Source organism: Sminthopsis crassicaudata, chromosome 4 (assembly GCF_048593235.1).
Source record: "Sminthopsis crassicaudata isolate SCR6 chromosome 4, ASM4859323v1, whole genome shotgun sequence".
Taxonomy (NCBI): Eukaryota; Metazoa; Chordata; class Mammalia; order Dasyuromorphia; family Dasyuridae; genus Sminthopsis; species Sminthopsis crassicaudata.
Genome location: NC_133620.1, coordinates 451,214,319 through 451,230,146, shown reverse-complemented (window position 1 = coordinate 451,230,146; position 15,828 = coordinate 451,214,319). Strand labels below are relative to the sequence as shown.

General features: G+C 50.6%; 2 protein-coding genes across 3 annotated transcripts; one reads left to right on the top strand and one right to left on the bottom strand.

Annotated features, from left to right (window-relative positions):
• Positions 1 to 400: 400 nt before the first annotated feature.
• Positions 401 to 10,525, bottom strand: TNFAIP1 (TNF alpha induced protein 1). 2 transcript variants are annotated; one of them, XM_074263683.1, is made up of 7 exons: positions 10,141 to 10,525; positions 5,384 to 5,711; positions 5,031 to 5,200; positions 4,431 to 4,520; positions 4,293 to 4,345; positions 3,975 to 4,170; positions 401 to 3,087 (listed from the first exon to the last, which is right to left on the bottom strand). In XM_074263683.1, the coding sequence occupies exons 2-7, from the start codon at positions 5,595 to 5,597 to the stop codon at positions 2,851 to 2,853; spliced, it is 960 nt and encodes a 319-aa protein (XP_074119784.1). In that variant the 5' UTR covers positions 5,598 to 5,711; positions 10,141 to 10,525; the 3' UTR covers positions 401 to 2,850. The 2 variants fall into 2 exon arrangements, with proteins under 2 accessions (XP_074119784.1, XP_074119783.1); XM_074263682.1 differs by lacking the exon at positions 10,141 to 10,525 and adding an exon at positions 9,825 to 9,980.
• IFT20 (intraflagellar transport 20) lies at positions 10,238 to 15,790 on the top strand. Its single transcript, XM_074263687.1, has 5 exons — positions 10,238 to 10,381; positions 13,489 to 13,617; positions 14,038 to 14,123; positions 14,468 to 14,571; positions 15,341 to 15,790. The coding sequence occupies exons 2-5, from the start codon at positions 13,491 to 13,493 to the stop codon at positions 15,420 to 15,422; spliced, it is 399 nt and encodes a 132-aa protein (XP_074119788.1). The 5' UTR covers positions 10,238 to 10,381; positions 13,489 to 13,490; the 3' UTR covers positions 15,423 to 15,790.
• The last annotated feature ends 38 nt before the right edge of the window (positions 15,791 to 15,828 follow it).

Sequence of the window (15,828 nt, the reverse complement as noted above, 5' to 3'; positions counted from 1 at the left end):
GTCAATGTGGAAACTAATTATAAAAAGGGGTCCTGGGCTTAATTCAGATTTATGTTAGGATTGACAGAAAACTGGTCCTAGAGGCCTCTGCTGAGAACTTTTCTGTCTTGTCTGGAAAGTGAAGAAGAGGATTTTTCTAAGGAAAGGAGAAGCAGGAGTGCCTGTCCCAGCAGCAGAGATCCTTGTCCGCTGAAGTTGATTTGGTTGTTAGGATGAAAGGGCCAATATGGCCCATTTTAGGAGTTTAAAAAAAAAAAAAAGGTTGCTGCTCTGACTGGGGAGCACCTGCCACAGTGTACCCAGACCACACTGGGTTTGGGTTCCAGAAAGGAAATGTAGTAATTTACCCCAAATCAAGACCTGGCCACGCCGCATCACACATAAATAAATTCCCACTCAATTTACAGCATAAGGGGATTTTATTAAAAATTAGTGTTTGTTTGCTTCCATGGCCTGTGCTTATCAGGGAGCAGAAATATTGCCACGTAAAAGGTTAGTGAGAAAAGAGGCCCTCATTGAGCCAAAGGCCTGCCTGACCTTTGAGGCAGAGAAAGGAACAGTAGACCTCCCTTGGAGCCAGAAGCAGCCTGATTGTACAATCCATAAGGAGACCCTCCCACCAACACCAGCTGCCTATTAGCTGGCTGCTGGGTTGCAATTAAACTGCCCAAATGGAGTCTGAAGTTTCAGGTATAGTGTCTTGGGTGAGGGTGGTAAATATCAGTACCACCCTGAGCTTCCACCACACCACACCCAAATCTCTTAACCCCTTGGGTATATATTAGGGAAAGGTCATCCAGTTCTGATTAAAAAAAAAATAAAACCCCAACACAAACAGCAGCTTAAAGAAAGGACAGTCATTTCTAAAGTGCCATACAAAACGTTAACACCAAAGCCACTTGGGGTAGAGCTGAGGGGGTGGGGGTGGGTGCCATGGTGGCAAGTTCTGCAGCCAAGTAGTGATTGTCTCCAACCTGTGTTTTTCATTTGCTTTGGCTGCTGAAGTTAAAAGTTCCCACAGTTAAGAGATGAGTAACTTAAGGATTTCCTGGTGAACACTTGAAAAATATATCTCTACTTTTTGAATGTGGCGTTAGTGCCTTCTAAAGGAAATTCAACTACTTTTTGCCTACAGCTAGTGTTTCTGATAAAAGCAGCAGTGGTCCTCTCAATAGACCGTTTTCTGATAGTCTCATCCGGGGCAATGTAAGATGCCCAGTAATTTCTATGTGAGAAAGTTAGAAAAAAAAGGGGGGGGGGAAAGGTGATGACATCATATAACTGCAGAACCCCTCCTGTCCAGGCTCCTCTTGAGGACTAGAGCATCAAGTGGAAGCTGAGAGGCCCCAGCAGCCCAGCACAGAGAGGCTTCCACCTATTGTAAAAAAAAAAAAAAAAAAAAAAAAAGGTTTTCACCCTGAAGACTAAAAGAAGGGAGAACATGAACAACCTGGAAAAATAAATTATTGTATATTTTAGCCACTTGAAAAAAATCAGATCATACTTGAAAGACCCTAGTGTAGAGTGAGGCGGATCTGGTTGCCACTAGCAACTCTTTTGATGAAGAGGTGAATGTAGATTTGTCCTGCCCCAAGGAAGGGCAGAACTAGGTGGCTAGGCAGGTGCCATTCAAAGGCTGAGTCACATGGAGCAAGTACCACCTTCTTACCATCCTTCCTTTGGGTTCCTACAAGCCTCCACTGACTTAAGAAGTAGAATATCAGCTGATTGGAAAACCTATCCCCTGGGAGGAAGAAGGCACTGATTTCTTGCACGTTCTGGGAAAAAATTCTGAAAGACTGATGGTTGAACTGAACCAAATAGGAAACATGAAGCCTGCAGCCCTGACTAGGACCGGTCTATATTCCCATAGCCTAACCCAGGCCCTTCCACTGTGCGATACTGCTCTGCTAAGGCCGAAGTGAGGCCAGGGCTTGCTGAAGCCACCCTATTCAGAGGCCTGCCCACTGACTGCTGAAGGATGTTTGTAGGACTGAGTCCCTTTCTGGCTGGACTCACTAGTGTCACAGCCTGAGAATTTGGCCTGGGCAGTCTGATCCTGCTCTTTTTTTAGAGTTTCATTTCACTCATGGGACCTGACTTGTATTTGCTTTTCCTCTCATGGGGTGGTCCTAGGACAGGATGAGGGGAGGGGGGGCAGGATTAGGGATTGGGGGAAAAAAAGAAAGGAAAACATGGGAAGATTAACCCTACTTGTTTTTCTGGTAAGAATTTGGTGAATTCGAACTGATGTCTTTTTGCAAAAGAAGAAACAACTGCACCAATGACCTAAGAGAACAGGGAGGCCTCCAGGTTGTGGAATTTAAGATATCCCATACAAAAAGCTGCTGCTTATCCCTGTGATCAGAAATTTCTTAGTGGACCATCCTAGAACCAGATTCCTCAGTCTCCTTGATCCTAGAAACAGGCTCTGAAGAAGTGGCCCACCCCTACATATTTTGGGAAGAGCAAGAAGATCCATTAAAGAGCATGAGACAGAATAAAAAGAAGAAACCAGGTCTAGACCTTCAGGAGTGCCAGGACAGGCTGATGCTCAGGATATAAGGCTGGGATCTGTTGAACAGTGCCCTAGGGCCATCGAGGCAGAAGACCAGGCAGGTGTGGAAAAGGGCTAACTGGGCCATTGGTGGGCCTGGCTTGGTCCCCTTGGGCAAAAGCAGGGGAGTGGGAGAAGACCCTTCTCCATCCCAGCCCCCTGAGCCTCTCTGGAGGCCTCTGTCCCACCCCTGAGGGCTGAGATGGATGCCTGCCCAACAAGTGATGCTGGTTTGGATGCACCAAGGAGAAGGGGGAGACTAGGCTGTCTGGGTCCCACTGCCCTGAGGGATGTCAGTCCCGATGGGTGGACTGGTGGCCAAGCTGCCGGTCATCATAGGTGCTGTAGCGTTTGACGTGGATGCGGCGGACTCGGTCCCGTAGTTCAAAGGCCTCCTCATCCTCACCAGGGCAGGCCTGGCTGCGACTGCGGCTGGTGGCCTCCAGTAAAGAGTTGTCGGGGACTCGGGGGGTCTCATAGAGCAGGACGTTGAGTGTCTCCTCATAGATGCGGGCCTCTGGGAACTCCACCTAGGGTCCAGACAAAGCAAGAGGGGTTGCAGAGAGGATCCGAGGCTGTTGGGCTGAGCTCTGTGACTTCATCACCTGCTGTGAATTTGCCCAAGCACCAAAGCCTCATTTTGAGCTGGACTAAACCCTCTTAACGCAGGCCTCAGTTTTTCTCTAAGAAATGGGAAGAAGTGCTCCCCTGTGTTTTCCAAAATCTCTGGCTTTCTTGTGAGAAGACAGCTTCTGTTGACAGAAGGTCAACAGGATATGTGGGAGGAGGGGGAGAAGGTGTAGGGGGAGATGCTGGCTGACCTTGCCTTCCAGTGTGGTGGAAGGTTTGGTTTTTGGATGTCCAGAGACCTCAGATCTTCTCTGGGCTATCTGGGAAAGGTGTTTTGCTTTCCCAACCCTTTATCAAAGGAGGGTGTCACACAAAGTGATTTCCAAGGTCCTTTGTATCTTTGGTCTACAGAAATTAGCTGACCTCTTAAATTTCCTCACTGGCTAAATGGGGTGGACCTCTCTCACCCACTGATGGGTTTTTGTGATGATAGATTGAAATTATGGATGGGAAAGTGCCTGCCTGAGAATGGTCAAGGCCCCATAGCAGCTGAATAAGCCCGTCAGAGACCAATATCCATGCCCTGGGCTGTCCTGGCACCACCCCCTGACCTCTTGGGCTCCCTCTTTAGGGAGACTCGGGCTCTTTTTGTAGACAAGCTCTCATCTCTCTTCTCTTCCTGGTTGTGACCCCGGGACAGCTGCCATGGGAACTGCAAACTCCTCCCCGTGTCTCCTGCTGTGCCCTCTGCGAGCAAGCTTCCCTGACTGGATGTCTCCCCGACACTGATCACGAGCTATGACATCACCGCCTCGAGACGTGCGCCCGCTGACATTGACCCGGGTACCTTCGTCTGCTTCTTCTCAGTGGCGTAGACGATCGAGGTGCAGCACACTTCGGCCAGCTTTCGGCCTTGGCCGTAGAAGGACCAGCAGCAGATTTCGTCTCCGATGACGTCCTTGATGAAAAGCACCCGGCCGTTGAAACTCAGGGAGAGTTTGTCGAACAGCTCAATGTTCTTAAGCAGGTGGTCATCAGAGTTGCTACAAAAGGAGACATTGGACAGTGGGCCCCGAGCTGCCAGGACGCCCTCCCTCATACTTGCCTGAGGCTGGGCCATAGCTGACCAAAGGGAAGGGCAAGGGAACCATGCGCCAGCACCTACCTGGTGTAGGAGTACTTGTTGTTGCTTCGGTTGTAGAGTAACTTTACCACAGGCTGCAAGGGGAAGGCAGAGAAGAGTGATGTGGGGGGCTGCACCTGGCCCCCCTGCCCCCAGCTGCCCTCCAGGGGCTGGTGCTACCTTAGTGGAGGCTTCGATGAGCCGCTCCTCCTCCTTTGGGGATGTGATGATGGGGATGTTGCACACGGGCTGATAAGATTCCTTCTTATCCTATGTTGGAGGGAGAGAGAAGGGGGCTGCCTTCTGGGACAGAGGCTGGCTGCCCTCTAGGTACCTGGCCCCGGGTGGCTCTTACTGGGGTGAGCAGGCAACACAGAGATCAGCCCCCTACTTTACCGAGGATGAAAAGGGGGTCCCGGGAAAAAATGCTAGCCTTTTAGGTCTTTAAATCTTGGGTCCTTTACAAAGATCTCATTTTGTCTTCACTCTGGGACGGAGATGCTCTTATCCCCATTTTACAGATGAGGAGATGGAGACAGGTGGCAGCTAAGTGACTTGTCTGGGGTGCCCAGCTCGTCAGCCCTATGGCTGAATTTGTGACTCCAGGCCCAGCACTTTATCTACTATGAAACCTGCCTGATGACTTGATGAGGGCCACACTTTGGTGAGGGGCAAGGTAGAGCCTAGAACCTAGGTGTCCCTCCTCCCCCCCAAGCCATGCTGACCCACAGCCTTGTGGCCACATGAACGGGAAGGGGTCCTGGTGCCCGTCCTGCCCACCTGCAGTGCCGCCTGACACATGTCCACCAGACCCTGGATGAGGTAATATTTGGCTTCTGCCATCAGCTCCTTGACCTCTTGCCGGTTCTGGGGGAGGGTGATGGTGTCATCTCGGAGGTAATTCAAAATGGTGCCAAAGTGCTTTCCGCATCGGTCTATGAGGATCCAGCCTGGGAATTTCAGAATCCAGGGGGGTTACCTGGGTTTCTGCTGCTCTTGGGCAGTGGCTGGAGTGGGAGGTCACTCCTTCTGGGCCCTCACTGACCGACCCTCAGACCAGTCTATGCAAGGGGAGATTCCCCCCTCTCTCCTGCAAGGTTTGCCCAGAGCCTAGGTTCGCCCAGGATCCTTACCCTCCTTGTCGGTCAGCACCTCCATGCGCCCGCTGAACATGGCCTTGAGCATGGTGTCATGCCGGGTGAGCACCCGCACCGTGGTGTAGTACAGGGAGCCGCCCACGTTAAGCTGGATGTATTTGTTGCCCATCCCCCCGCCCTTGAAACCCCCTGGTTTGGGCTTAGACCCTGAGGCTGGGCACAGGCCAGCCAGGCAGGTGTCTCCGGACATCTCCCGCTGCAGGTAGATGACCACACGGCAGGAGGTGGGCCTGGGGCGTTCCACTGTGGTGGAAGAAGTCACAGGTAAGCAGCCGGTGGAGGCCAGAGCCTCATAATCTCAGGACTGAAGGCAGAAGGAAGAGAGAACACCAGGAGTCAGGAGCTGAGCTGGGAGCTTAGAAGGATTTGCAATAAACCAGTCAGATCTTAGCCAACCCAAGTCTCAGTGAGACTGAGAACTTGGCCAGTCTCCTTAAGGTGACCCTTCAGACTCCCTGGCATTATTTTCTCATGGGAGTGGGCTTGGGACAGAGGTGTGGAGAAGGCTCAAGATTGACCTGAAGAGACTGAGAAGCAGGAAAATAAGGCAGACCTAAAGAGAAGGCACCCACAATCTGGCAGCACCCTGTTTGTCTCTCCAGGCCCCCATGAAAAAGGTTTAGCAGCCCTCAGAGATCCAGGGCAGGGGACCAAGTAGAGGTGGAAGCAAACTGAAGACCCTTTGATGACAGAGGTCACGGGAACAACAAAAAACTTCAGAATAAGATGTGAGACATTATAAATGACAAACAGGATTTCTTTCAGTCTTAGATGTGGATTCTATGCCTGACTTTAGTCAAGCCAACTAGGAAGGTTCCCCCAGAATTCAGATGAATGCCATTTAAACCATCCATTTAAAGAGAAAAGAAGTTGGCTCCCTTTGCCTCCTTGTGCTTTCTTCCTTTGTTAAAAGTTCATTTTATTTTCTAGTCTATAGTCTCTCCTTCCCTTCCCTTCCTACACTGAGAAAGCAAGAAAAGCCAACCCTCTGATACAAACATGTGAAGGAATTGAGTCACCACTTGGGGTGTCAGTGAGGAATGAAAAGCAAGGTGACTTGAGAGAAAAGATTGGAACAAGCCAGCAGCATCTTCAGCTGTCAACAAGGTCAATAGAAAGGCTTGGCTTGGCTTGGATGTGAGAAACATAACATAGAAACAAATTCATGAGAGCCAATAAGATCAGCAAATGAAGTCATGTAAAGGGAGAAGTGGGCCTGGGACAGAGCTGTGGAGAAGGCTCAAGACTGACCTGGAGAGAGTGAGGAGAAGAGTCAGAGGCAGGAGAGGAATCAGGAGAGAGAAGGATGTCCTCAAAACCTAGAGAATTAGATCTGATCATTTCTCTAAACATGATGGTGATATCAAGGATTGGCATGAATTTTGTGCCAAGAAAAGAATCAAGGTACCACCACCTGAAGTGGAGGGGGGGGGAGTTCCCTCTAATTCTCTGGTTTGTCTCTCTTTGTCTTCCTGAGAGACGGGGCCAGGGCTTCCCAGCCCTTTCCTATTTCCTGGAAATGCTTCCCATAGGGTCCCCCCTCTCCCTCACAGGGGATTCACTGTGACATGGAACTCTGGGCCAGGAATGGTGGAGGAGGGACAGGGGCTAAACCTTGCACATCAGAGACTGACTGGTTTTCTTTTAAGGGCAGCAGAACTATTACTAGGGGGCTGTCTTGAGTTCAGTCCTAAATGACTCCAAACCACTCCCTTCACTTCTCAAGGTCCAAAGGCAACTTTTCCATATAATACATTTCACTGAACTGCTTTTATAGAGCCAACTTTCCTTGTTGGGAATTCCCTACATCCATGAAATCACAAATTCCATCCAAAAAAAACAATGAGCAAGGTATACCCTGCTTGTTCACCTACCCTTGGAACAGAACAAACATACCAGGCTTGGCTCCCCAACTAGATTGTAAATTCTCTTAGGGTAAAAATAATGCTCTATTTTTGGATTCCTCAGAATGTCTGCACATGGTAGGTGTAGATACTGACTGAAACAGAAACTGCGGCTAAAAGGATTTTAGGCTGAATAGCAGGAAGACATTCCAGACTTCAAGAAAACAACCCAGAAATAGATAAGTGAGTGCTGCAATGGACAAGCTCCTGGAAAAGCTAGATTTTAGCAAAGATTTGATCTTCAGCTGCGCTTATGTGGCCGGGACACTGAATGACAAGTTCTATAGAAGAAGCATTAAGAAATGTTGCCTTAGTTTAGTGAAGTGCTCCAGGGGCTTCCTGGCTCTATTTTGGTACCCATTTTATGGGTGATTAGGAAATAGGGACTGACCAAATTTCTGGATGGTGACAGACCCTAAAAAGATTTTTGTGGCATAGAATGTTGGAAGGAAGTTTAAGTGATAAAGGTAAAGGGTTACATTTGGATCCAAATAGATGAGCTTCACAAGCTAAGGATAAGGCATTATGGTATCACAGGGATCTGAGGGACTATATCTATGCACCTAGGTCAGCTCCTCTCTGTGCAGGTGAGGAAGCAGAGGACAAGACTAAGGAGGGAATGACCATGGCTCGAGAGCAACGTGGTGGGTAAAGACCTTGCAGGTTTAATGTTCTGCCATTAACAGCATGCTATATATTGTGCTGGCAGAATATTAGGGAAAAAAATGAATATGGTCTTTGCAGGAGATAGGTGAGGGTTCTCATGGATTCTCATGCAGTCAGACCACTTCTGAAATGCTGTTCAATTTCAGGAATTTAGGGAAAAAGGCCTTGGGGTAAACTGTAAGACCCGAGGCAGAAGGAACTGTGGTTATTTAGCCTGGATCAAAGTCGGGGAGAGGGAGTGGGAAGAAAGGACAAACCAGTTACAAGAGTCCAAAGGGCTGTCACAGAGGAACGGGATTGGGCTTGTTCTTTGGGACCCCATAGGGCAGAAGCTGACACAATGGGTGCAAATTCTAGGGAAACAGGTTTCACATCCATGTGAGCAAAACGTTCTTAGCAAGGAAAAGGAATCAAAAGTGGACCGGCTTCCTCCGGGGGACTCTGCCTGGAGCAGAACTCTTCAAGAAAAAGGAGGCGGCTTATTCTCTGGTTTTGTTGGGGGGCATTACTGAAGTAGAGCCCGGGCTGGACCGGCCCCTGAGGCCGCTGCCGATTGCCACTCTGGGAGTCTGAGAAGGCGCCCCTGGCCGGAGAGGAGCAATCATCCCAGAATAGGAAGGAAAGGGATGAATTGTGGCCTCCGCTTTCTGAATTTTGTGACATTTAACCAAAAGGGTATTTCCCTTCCTGGATTTTCAACCTGTTAAGACTTTCAAGAGCTTTTGGAAGCTTCTCCTTTTTCCTTTCCAAGCAAGCCGAAAAAACACACATTCATACCACAAAGTTGAGGAATTTTCCAAGTCTGAAAGTCACCCGCCCATCGGCAGCCATGTGTGGCCCCTCTAACAAAGCACTCACTGGGGGCCCCTGAGCCCTTCCCGGACAAATTCCACTTTACTCTGCACCAATGGGCTCTGGGATCCCAGCTACAGTAACGCCCTGACATTGACTCCAGGGAAAAAGAAGTTTCCATGGACCCCACGGTGGACTTCCTTCCGGACTTGGTGGGGCCTTTCTTTGAGAGGTTAATGTGGCTCGGTGTTAAGTCCGGCCTCAACCAGTCAGGTGAAAAGAAATCCTGGAACAGGGAACCAACAGAGCCGGTGGAAATGGAGAGCCCTGGGAAGGGGTGCAGTCAGAGGCCCCAGGAAGAACGGGCGGCCATTAACAGAACTTTCACTGCTCTGGACCAGCGCCCTCCCCACAGCCCTGCTTGGGATGCGGGAAGGAGAAAGAAACCAGCAACAGCCGGGCCGTGGCGGCCCCGGCCCCCCTCCTCCCCAGGTCACCCAGAGCCTCCGGGGAGCTCGGGAGGAGGCTGACCACACTCCCTGCTCCCTAGTCGGCACTGGGGGTGGACCATCAGAAAGGAAACTCCCCCTTTACCTCCTTCCTCTTCATTTCTTCCTCTCATCTCACTTTTCTTCCCAGCGCTTGTCCTTTCTCCCTCCCTCCTTGTTCTCCTCTCTCGCTCCCATCCTTTTTCCTTCCTTTTCTGCCTCCCACCCCCTCTTCCTGCCTCCTTTCCCGTTTCTTTCCACTTCTCTTTCTTCCCGCACCCATCCCTCCTCCCCTTTTTCTATCTTCCATCTCTCTACTTATTCCCTTTGCTCTCCTCCTTTTCCTCCCGCCATCCCTTCTCTCCTCTTGCCTCCCATCCATCCCTCCTCTTCTCCTCCCCCTCCTCCCTTCTCTCCACCCCCGGGCAGGGCGTCGGAGGCCGGGGACCGGGCACTTACGCGGTCCCGGGCCGGGGCGCTGCGGCCGGCCCGGCCTCCCTGCCTCGCCCCCACCTCCTAGGGCCGGAGCCTCCCGCCCTCCCAGGGCAGACGCACCCCTTTTCTTACCTTCCTCCCGGGAGCGTCTCCCCAGGGCTCTCTCCGGCCCTGACCCCAGTTCTAGCCCCCACAGCGCCAGCCAAGTAGAGCGCCTCGACCCTGACCCCGACCCCCGCCCGCCCCAGGCTCGGATCGTGAGCTCATATCCTCCTGTGGCTCCACCCCGAGTCCCCTCCCTCTCGGCCCAGTTCCCACGCCTGCTGGGGAGGGCCCCCGACTACAACCCCCAACATGCAAAGCGAGCAAAGGCACGTGTGTGTGAGTGTTTTCTTCTGCCCAACCCTCCTCCACCGCCGCCGTATCCCGGAGAAAGAAGGAAAGCTACTTCTGGCTCCTCCCTCGGCGGAAGGACTGGAGGAGGCGTGGCTGGGAGTCCACGCATCGCGCTTCAGACTCGGCTTCCCAGCAGGCATTTCAAAAAGGGAAGTGACGCATGCGGTAAACAGGAGCTGTAGCCGTGGCAGCGGCGGGAGCGTGCGGCTCCGGGCGGCGGAGTCAGCCAGCGACCGGATAGCGAAGCCGCCGTCTCCCGCGCCCGCCTTGCATCGCGGCGGGCCCGGCGTCAGGTAGGTGGCGGCACGATTTACGAGGGGAGCGCCCGCAAGCCTCGGGCCACACTCGGCCCCGCGGCGAAGGTGCGTGGGCCAGTCTGGATACTGGCGCTTCTCGGAGAGCCCGGCGGGAGGGACCGTGGCCTCAGGCCCGGCGCCTCGGCAGCGGCTCGGCGGGATTGCCCTGTGCTCGACCCGGACGCAGTCGAAGGAGGAGGCGGGTGGGAGGGGTGGGAGGGGTGGGAGGGGTGGGGGGGCCCTTCGGGTGGGATGGGACCGTTCTAGAGAGAAGCGGGCCTTCAGCCCGACTTGCGCCTCCTGCGGGAGCTTCCTTCCTTCCCTGTATCCAGAACCTGCGGGCGCCCGCGTGCTTGTTTGGGCACCTGGCGGCTTCTGGAGGTGAGGACGGGCCGCCGGGCCCGGGTCAGTGACCGCTGGAAGTGGGCCGGGCGTGTGGGGATGTAGGGACGGCCCCGAGCCCCTGCCCACCCGGGGGGAGGCCCTTAGAGCCGAGGTTCCCCGGCACGAGCCCCCAGAAAGCGCAGGAAGGAGACCCCGTTCTGCAGAAGTGTAAGCGGCGTGGTGGTTCGGTCTATGGTACTTCTGGCGGGGTGAGGGCCCGGACTCCCGCTGCCGACTGATGGCACGTGCACCCCTGGGAAGGGGGGCGGGGCCGGGGCCAGGAGGGGCCCTAGAGGAGCAGAACGTCCGCGCCGGTCCGCACTGGGGTGCCGTGGCGGGCCAGCCTGAGCGGGGCCGAGAGACTCTGCTTTAAAGCGGTACATTTTTCTTGAGAGAAGACTCGCTCGCGATCAGAAAGACCACGGTAGTAAGGGATACTGATCCTTGGGGGGGTGAGGATGAGAGAAAGATTTGGAGGAGATCATTAAAGGGCAAGTGGCGCCTGGGAGGAAGCAGAGAAATTCTGAGGTTCATTCAGCCGGGAGCGGCTGGACTGAGATTAAAGACCCAGCGCTGAGTGTGGGGATATTAAGGGAGGCCGAGCAGAGGTTCCTGCAGTGCTTGGAACCGCCACAGTGGCCAGAATGCCAATCCTGAAGCAGTGAGGACCCGAGTTCAAATGTGGCTTCAGACACATTAGCTATGGGAGCCTAAACAAATCACTTAACCCCTGTTACTTCCTCTTTCCCCTCCCCAAAAACTCGTTCTGAGCGCTTTTCTCCGAGGGGTCTCCCTCCAGTAAAGTATTCAGCTTCTGTACCCTATAAATTGGTGAGTAGAGGGACGGACATACACTCTTTTTCCCTTTGTTTTTGTGCCTTGTGCTGACATTATAAAATTGTTGGGGTTCTGGACACATGGAGGGGCTTCTTAGCGTGATACAGCTGGAATCATCCAAGGTCCAGGATCTGGTCTTCAGCTTTGCAATTCCAGAAAATCATTTTATTCTATATATAATTGAACATTTATTAAGTTCCTACTGGGTGCCTAAGGGCAGCTAAGTGGTAAAGTGGATAGAATGCTGGAGCTGGAGTTAGGAAAATGAGTTCAGCTCTATTCTAGAATGTGTGATTCTACACAAGTTGCTTCACCCTGTTTGCCTCAGTTTCCTCCTCTGTAAAATGAGCTGGAGAAAGAAATGGCAGATCACTCCAATATCTCTGCCAAGAAAACCTCAAATGGAGCCACAGAGAAGTGTACACAAGAGAAAATGACTGACCACTAACAATGTGCTGGGGTCTGTGGGCTGTTTAGGGAGCACCAGCACCCCTGGTGTGAGGGCTTGCTAGGCTGTCAGGGCTGCTCATCCACCTTGGGGCTTACCTGGTGTCTGACTCTCACCTGGCTCCAAGGCACTGAATCGTGTGCAGTGGCTGGACCCTAGTAGACCATTTTGGCCGAGGGCCCAGGATGATGGGCACCCCAGCTATGGAAGATGTTCCTCTGGTCACGAAGGCCACTGAAGCAGGCGCTGTGGGGCCTTAGAACTTGGTCTGACTTTGAGAGGGCCAAGGCCATTCTGGTCTTGAATGGCTCTGGAAGAGTGAGGCTGACCACTCGACTTTACTGAAACCTAGTTCACATGCAAGCTAAGACCTCGTCCCATAGGGTTATTGGTCTTTAAAAAGGAAGGCCAAACAACGATAATGTGTTCCTGGCACGGTGCCAAGCTGGGCATCCAAATAAAAATAAGCCAGCCCTTTCCCCCAAGGAACTTAGAGGCAAATGGGGGGAGATGCTACATGAAGGGAGCCCCCTCTTGGATACATGGCATGATGTTGGAGGCCAAAACCACAAAGCAGCCGATGGTTAGGAAGTTCACTGGCAGAGTCTTTGGGAAGAGCTCATTGCTGTGTCCTCCAGCCTTCCAGTCAGAGCGGCCTCTAGGAGTGCTGAGAGGCCTTAGCAAGATGATGAGATTTCAGGGGATGAGCTTATCTGGGGGAGGCAGGATGTTCCTGGAGCAGCTGGTCCCAGGTGGTAGCTAGAAAATTCCTCAAGAAATGGCCAAGTCCTGGGGAAACTCAATGGCAGTAACCCAACTCTTGGGGTTGATTTATTACCCAGAATGTCAGTTTATTCATTTGTAATAGGAGGGTCTATACTTCTAGTCTGCAGCTCTGTTCTAGAGACTGAATACCCAAATCTGAAGGTGGCTTGTTGAGCCAGCTGGAAGTGGATAGTCACCTCAAGATTGGGTAGTTTGATGCGTGTCCTAGACACAACTCTAAAAACTGGGGTCAGTCATCTCCCACCAGAACACTCCCACTTCCGCAGGTCCTTCCTCTTTGCTGCCACCGGCTCTAAGGCCAGTATTATGGGACGGCCAGTTGGTCTTGTCTGATTTACATCCTAGCGATTTTTGTTTAGGGATTCTGAGATCCCTGGGTGGGCTCCATAACGCATGTTCATTAGTCATCCACCCAGCATGGCAGGTGGACTTTATTCCTCCCTGGAATAAATTCTGCCCTTTGTTCTTCTGGTGGCAGCTGCCATTCCTACTAGCTGGCGTCACCCCTCAGCCTCAAGCATCTTTCCTCTGAGGGAAGGCCGGTGTGGACAAGTGATTTCAGAACGCTAGGCATTTTGCCCTTGCGGGGAGGAGGACCTTCCTCCAGTCACTGAAGAGTAGCTGAGGCAAGGACTTTTTATATTTGCAGCCATGGCTAAAGATATCCTGGGCGATGCCGGCCTGCACTTTGACGAGCTGAACAAGCTTCGAGTGTTGGACCCTGAGGTGACTCAGCAAACCATAGAACTCAAGGAGGAATGCAAGGATTTTGTGGACAGTGAGTAGCCCTTGGCCCTGTCTCCTACAGCTGCCTCCCTTGGCCCAGAAACCAAGCCTCCTGTTGCTCTCCATGTGAGATCAAGGGGCTATTGCCTTTGCTCACATTTAAAGACTGGGTCCCCTCTCGTGGGCTCGATCTATTACTGAGAAGCACAAGAGTCTGGACCTGGGCAAGCACCTTATTACATAGCCCCTTTCTCCTCAGGCTCTGAGGCAGTGGGCACCACTATGGTGACTGCCCATCCCTTCTTGACAGCATTCTTCTCAGTGCATAGGAAGGGATTGGATTTTCATTCATGGCATTAACAATTTAGGCATTAAATTCACCAGCTTAAGGTATACAAAATTTTGCCCAGGCAAAACAGGCCCTGAAAGAGCTCTGACAGGAAATAAAATTTAATTTTTCTTTCCCTGAAAGAAATCGGCCAATTTCAGAAAATAGTAGGCGGCTTAATTGAACTTGTTGACCAACTCGCCAAAGAAGCTGAAAATGAGAAGATGAAGGTAAGGTTAGAATGTCAGTTGTGTGCATCTTAATGAAGCCTTTGTTTTCTGATTCTTCCTGTCCTCATCCTCCCCCTTTACTCCTAGCCACCATGAGGCAGAGATAGGGCTTGGTTTCATTTCAGAGCTAATGTTGCTTTCCTTGATGATAGGTTAAAGCAAAGATAGTGCCTTCCCTGTTCCTCTTAATTTCTCTGAATAGCTTTTTCGTCATTTCATGTTTTTAGAATAGCCGTGTCTTTGCCCCATTTTCTTTGTTCACCCCCCTTTCTTGAGCTGCTTTGGGAAGAGGTTGAATATATCTTGAAATGGCAGCTCAGTTTTCTTGTCATCTGTCTCCACAGGCAATTGGAGCTCGAAATTTACTCAAATCCATAGCAAAGCAAAGGGAAGCCCAACAGCAGCAACTCCAGGCTCTAATAGCAGAGAAGAAAATGCAGCTAGAAAGGTAAGAATTGTGAGAGAAACTGATCTTAGCTCATTGCAGTCTCAACTGTTGCTATTAGGTTTTGTACTACCCAGCCTACTTCACTTCTTCCTTTCACTTCAGTCTGGGGAACCACATCTTAGAGCTGTTGGATAGTCAAAGATTTGTCTTTTGATGGAAAAGATTACTTTTATTTTGTTTATATTGAGCAATTTCCCCCCCCCCCCCCATTTCTGGATCGTTCGCCCCTCCCTCTCCTTTCCAGTGAATTGTCCCTCATAATAAAATAAGAGAAAAAAATGCATTGGTAAAACCAACTTATCATCTGACTGGTGGTGTTTTCATCCTTTATCCATAGTTCCACCTACTCAGCAAAGAAGGGAGGTGTATTCTGACTCCTTTTGGTCATTTTTAGTGTTAGATCTGGGAAAACATTTCTAGAAGTGGGGGCAGGAGGAGGAACTTAGAAGCAAAAGTGAGGTTAGTGTGATTATGGCTGTCTTCACCATAGGACTGAAAATTGTCCCAGGTTTCCTGAAAAGAAATGTGCTTATGGTAGATAGATTCTGGGATTATGATGCATTTCTTTTCCATCCTTTATTTAATTTCTTCTGTATTCTTGTTCTCACTCTCTTTGAATGATTGCCTACTTAAAAATTTTTGGACCTTCTTTCTTCCTCAGAATCATGTGACCACCTTGCTTCCATAACACGTGCACACAGTAGACAAGTGGTTTGTTTTCCATCTTTTCATACCTTTTTAGGATTTGTAACAATTTTCTGTCTTTCAGGTATCGGGTTGAATATGAAGCTTTGTGTAAAGTAGAAGCAGAACAAAATGAATTTATTGACCAATTTATTTTTCAGAAATAAACTGATTTTTACAGTAAAAACCCCATTTAAAAAAACAAAAAAACCCCAACTTCTCTTACCCGCAAGCCTCTATCATTCCAATAAACTTGATGACCACATATGCATATATGCAATTTGGGATTGTTAACAGATACCATGTCTTCTGGAAAGGCAATAACAAAACTTTTTTTAGAATCCTGCCCAATTGTAGTCAGATGGCAGTAACCAGGACCTGCCTGTCCAGAAGCCAGGACAGCAGGGCTGACCTCTTTGCTGTGGACTCTCCTATGTTGTCAGTTTGTGACCTCCAGCTACATTTGTAAACACCAGTCCTTTTTTGGAATCATCTGCCACTTTGAAAGGAATAAGGCAATAAATGTTTATTTCTAGATTTTTGTAATTTTCTTGTTGCACTTTTGAATACACA

What these genes read in the sequence shown, in the direction of transcription:
- TNFAIP1 (XM_074263683.1), bottom strand. Translation starts at nt 5,597, where the DNA reads ATGTCCGGAGACACCTGCCTGGCTGGCCTGTGCCCAGCCTCAGGGTCT. An exon ending in GGTGCTGACCGACAAGGAGG is followed by an intron (nt 5,201 to 5,383) that starts GTAAGGATCCTG and finishes TGAAATTCCCAG; the next exon opens with GCTGGATCCTCATAGACCGA. An exon ending in TCATCGAAGCCTCCACTAAG is followed by an intron (nt 4,346 to 4,430) that starts GTAGCACCAGCC and finishes TTCCCCTTGCAG; the next exon opens with CCTGTGGTAAAGTTACTCTA.
- IFT20 (XM_074263687.1), top strand. Translation starts at nt 13,491, where the DNA reads ATGGCTAAAGATATCCTGGGCGATGCCGGCCTGCACTTTGACGAGCTG. An exon ending in ATGCAAGGATTTTGTGGACA is followed by an intron (nt 13,618 to 14,037) that starts GTGAGTAGCCCT and finishes TTTCCCTGAAAG; the next exon opens with AAATCGGCCAATTTCAGAAA. An exon ending in AAGAAAATGCAGCTAGAAAG is followed by an intron (nt 14,572 to 15,340) that starts GTAAGAATTGTG and finishes TCTGTCTTTCAG; the next exon opens with GTATCGGGTTGAATATGAAG.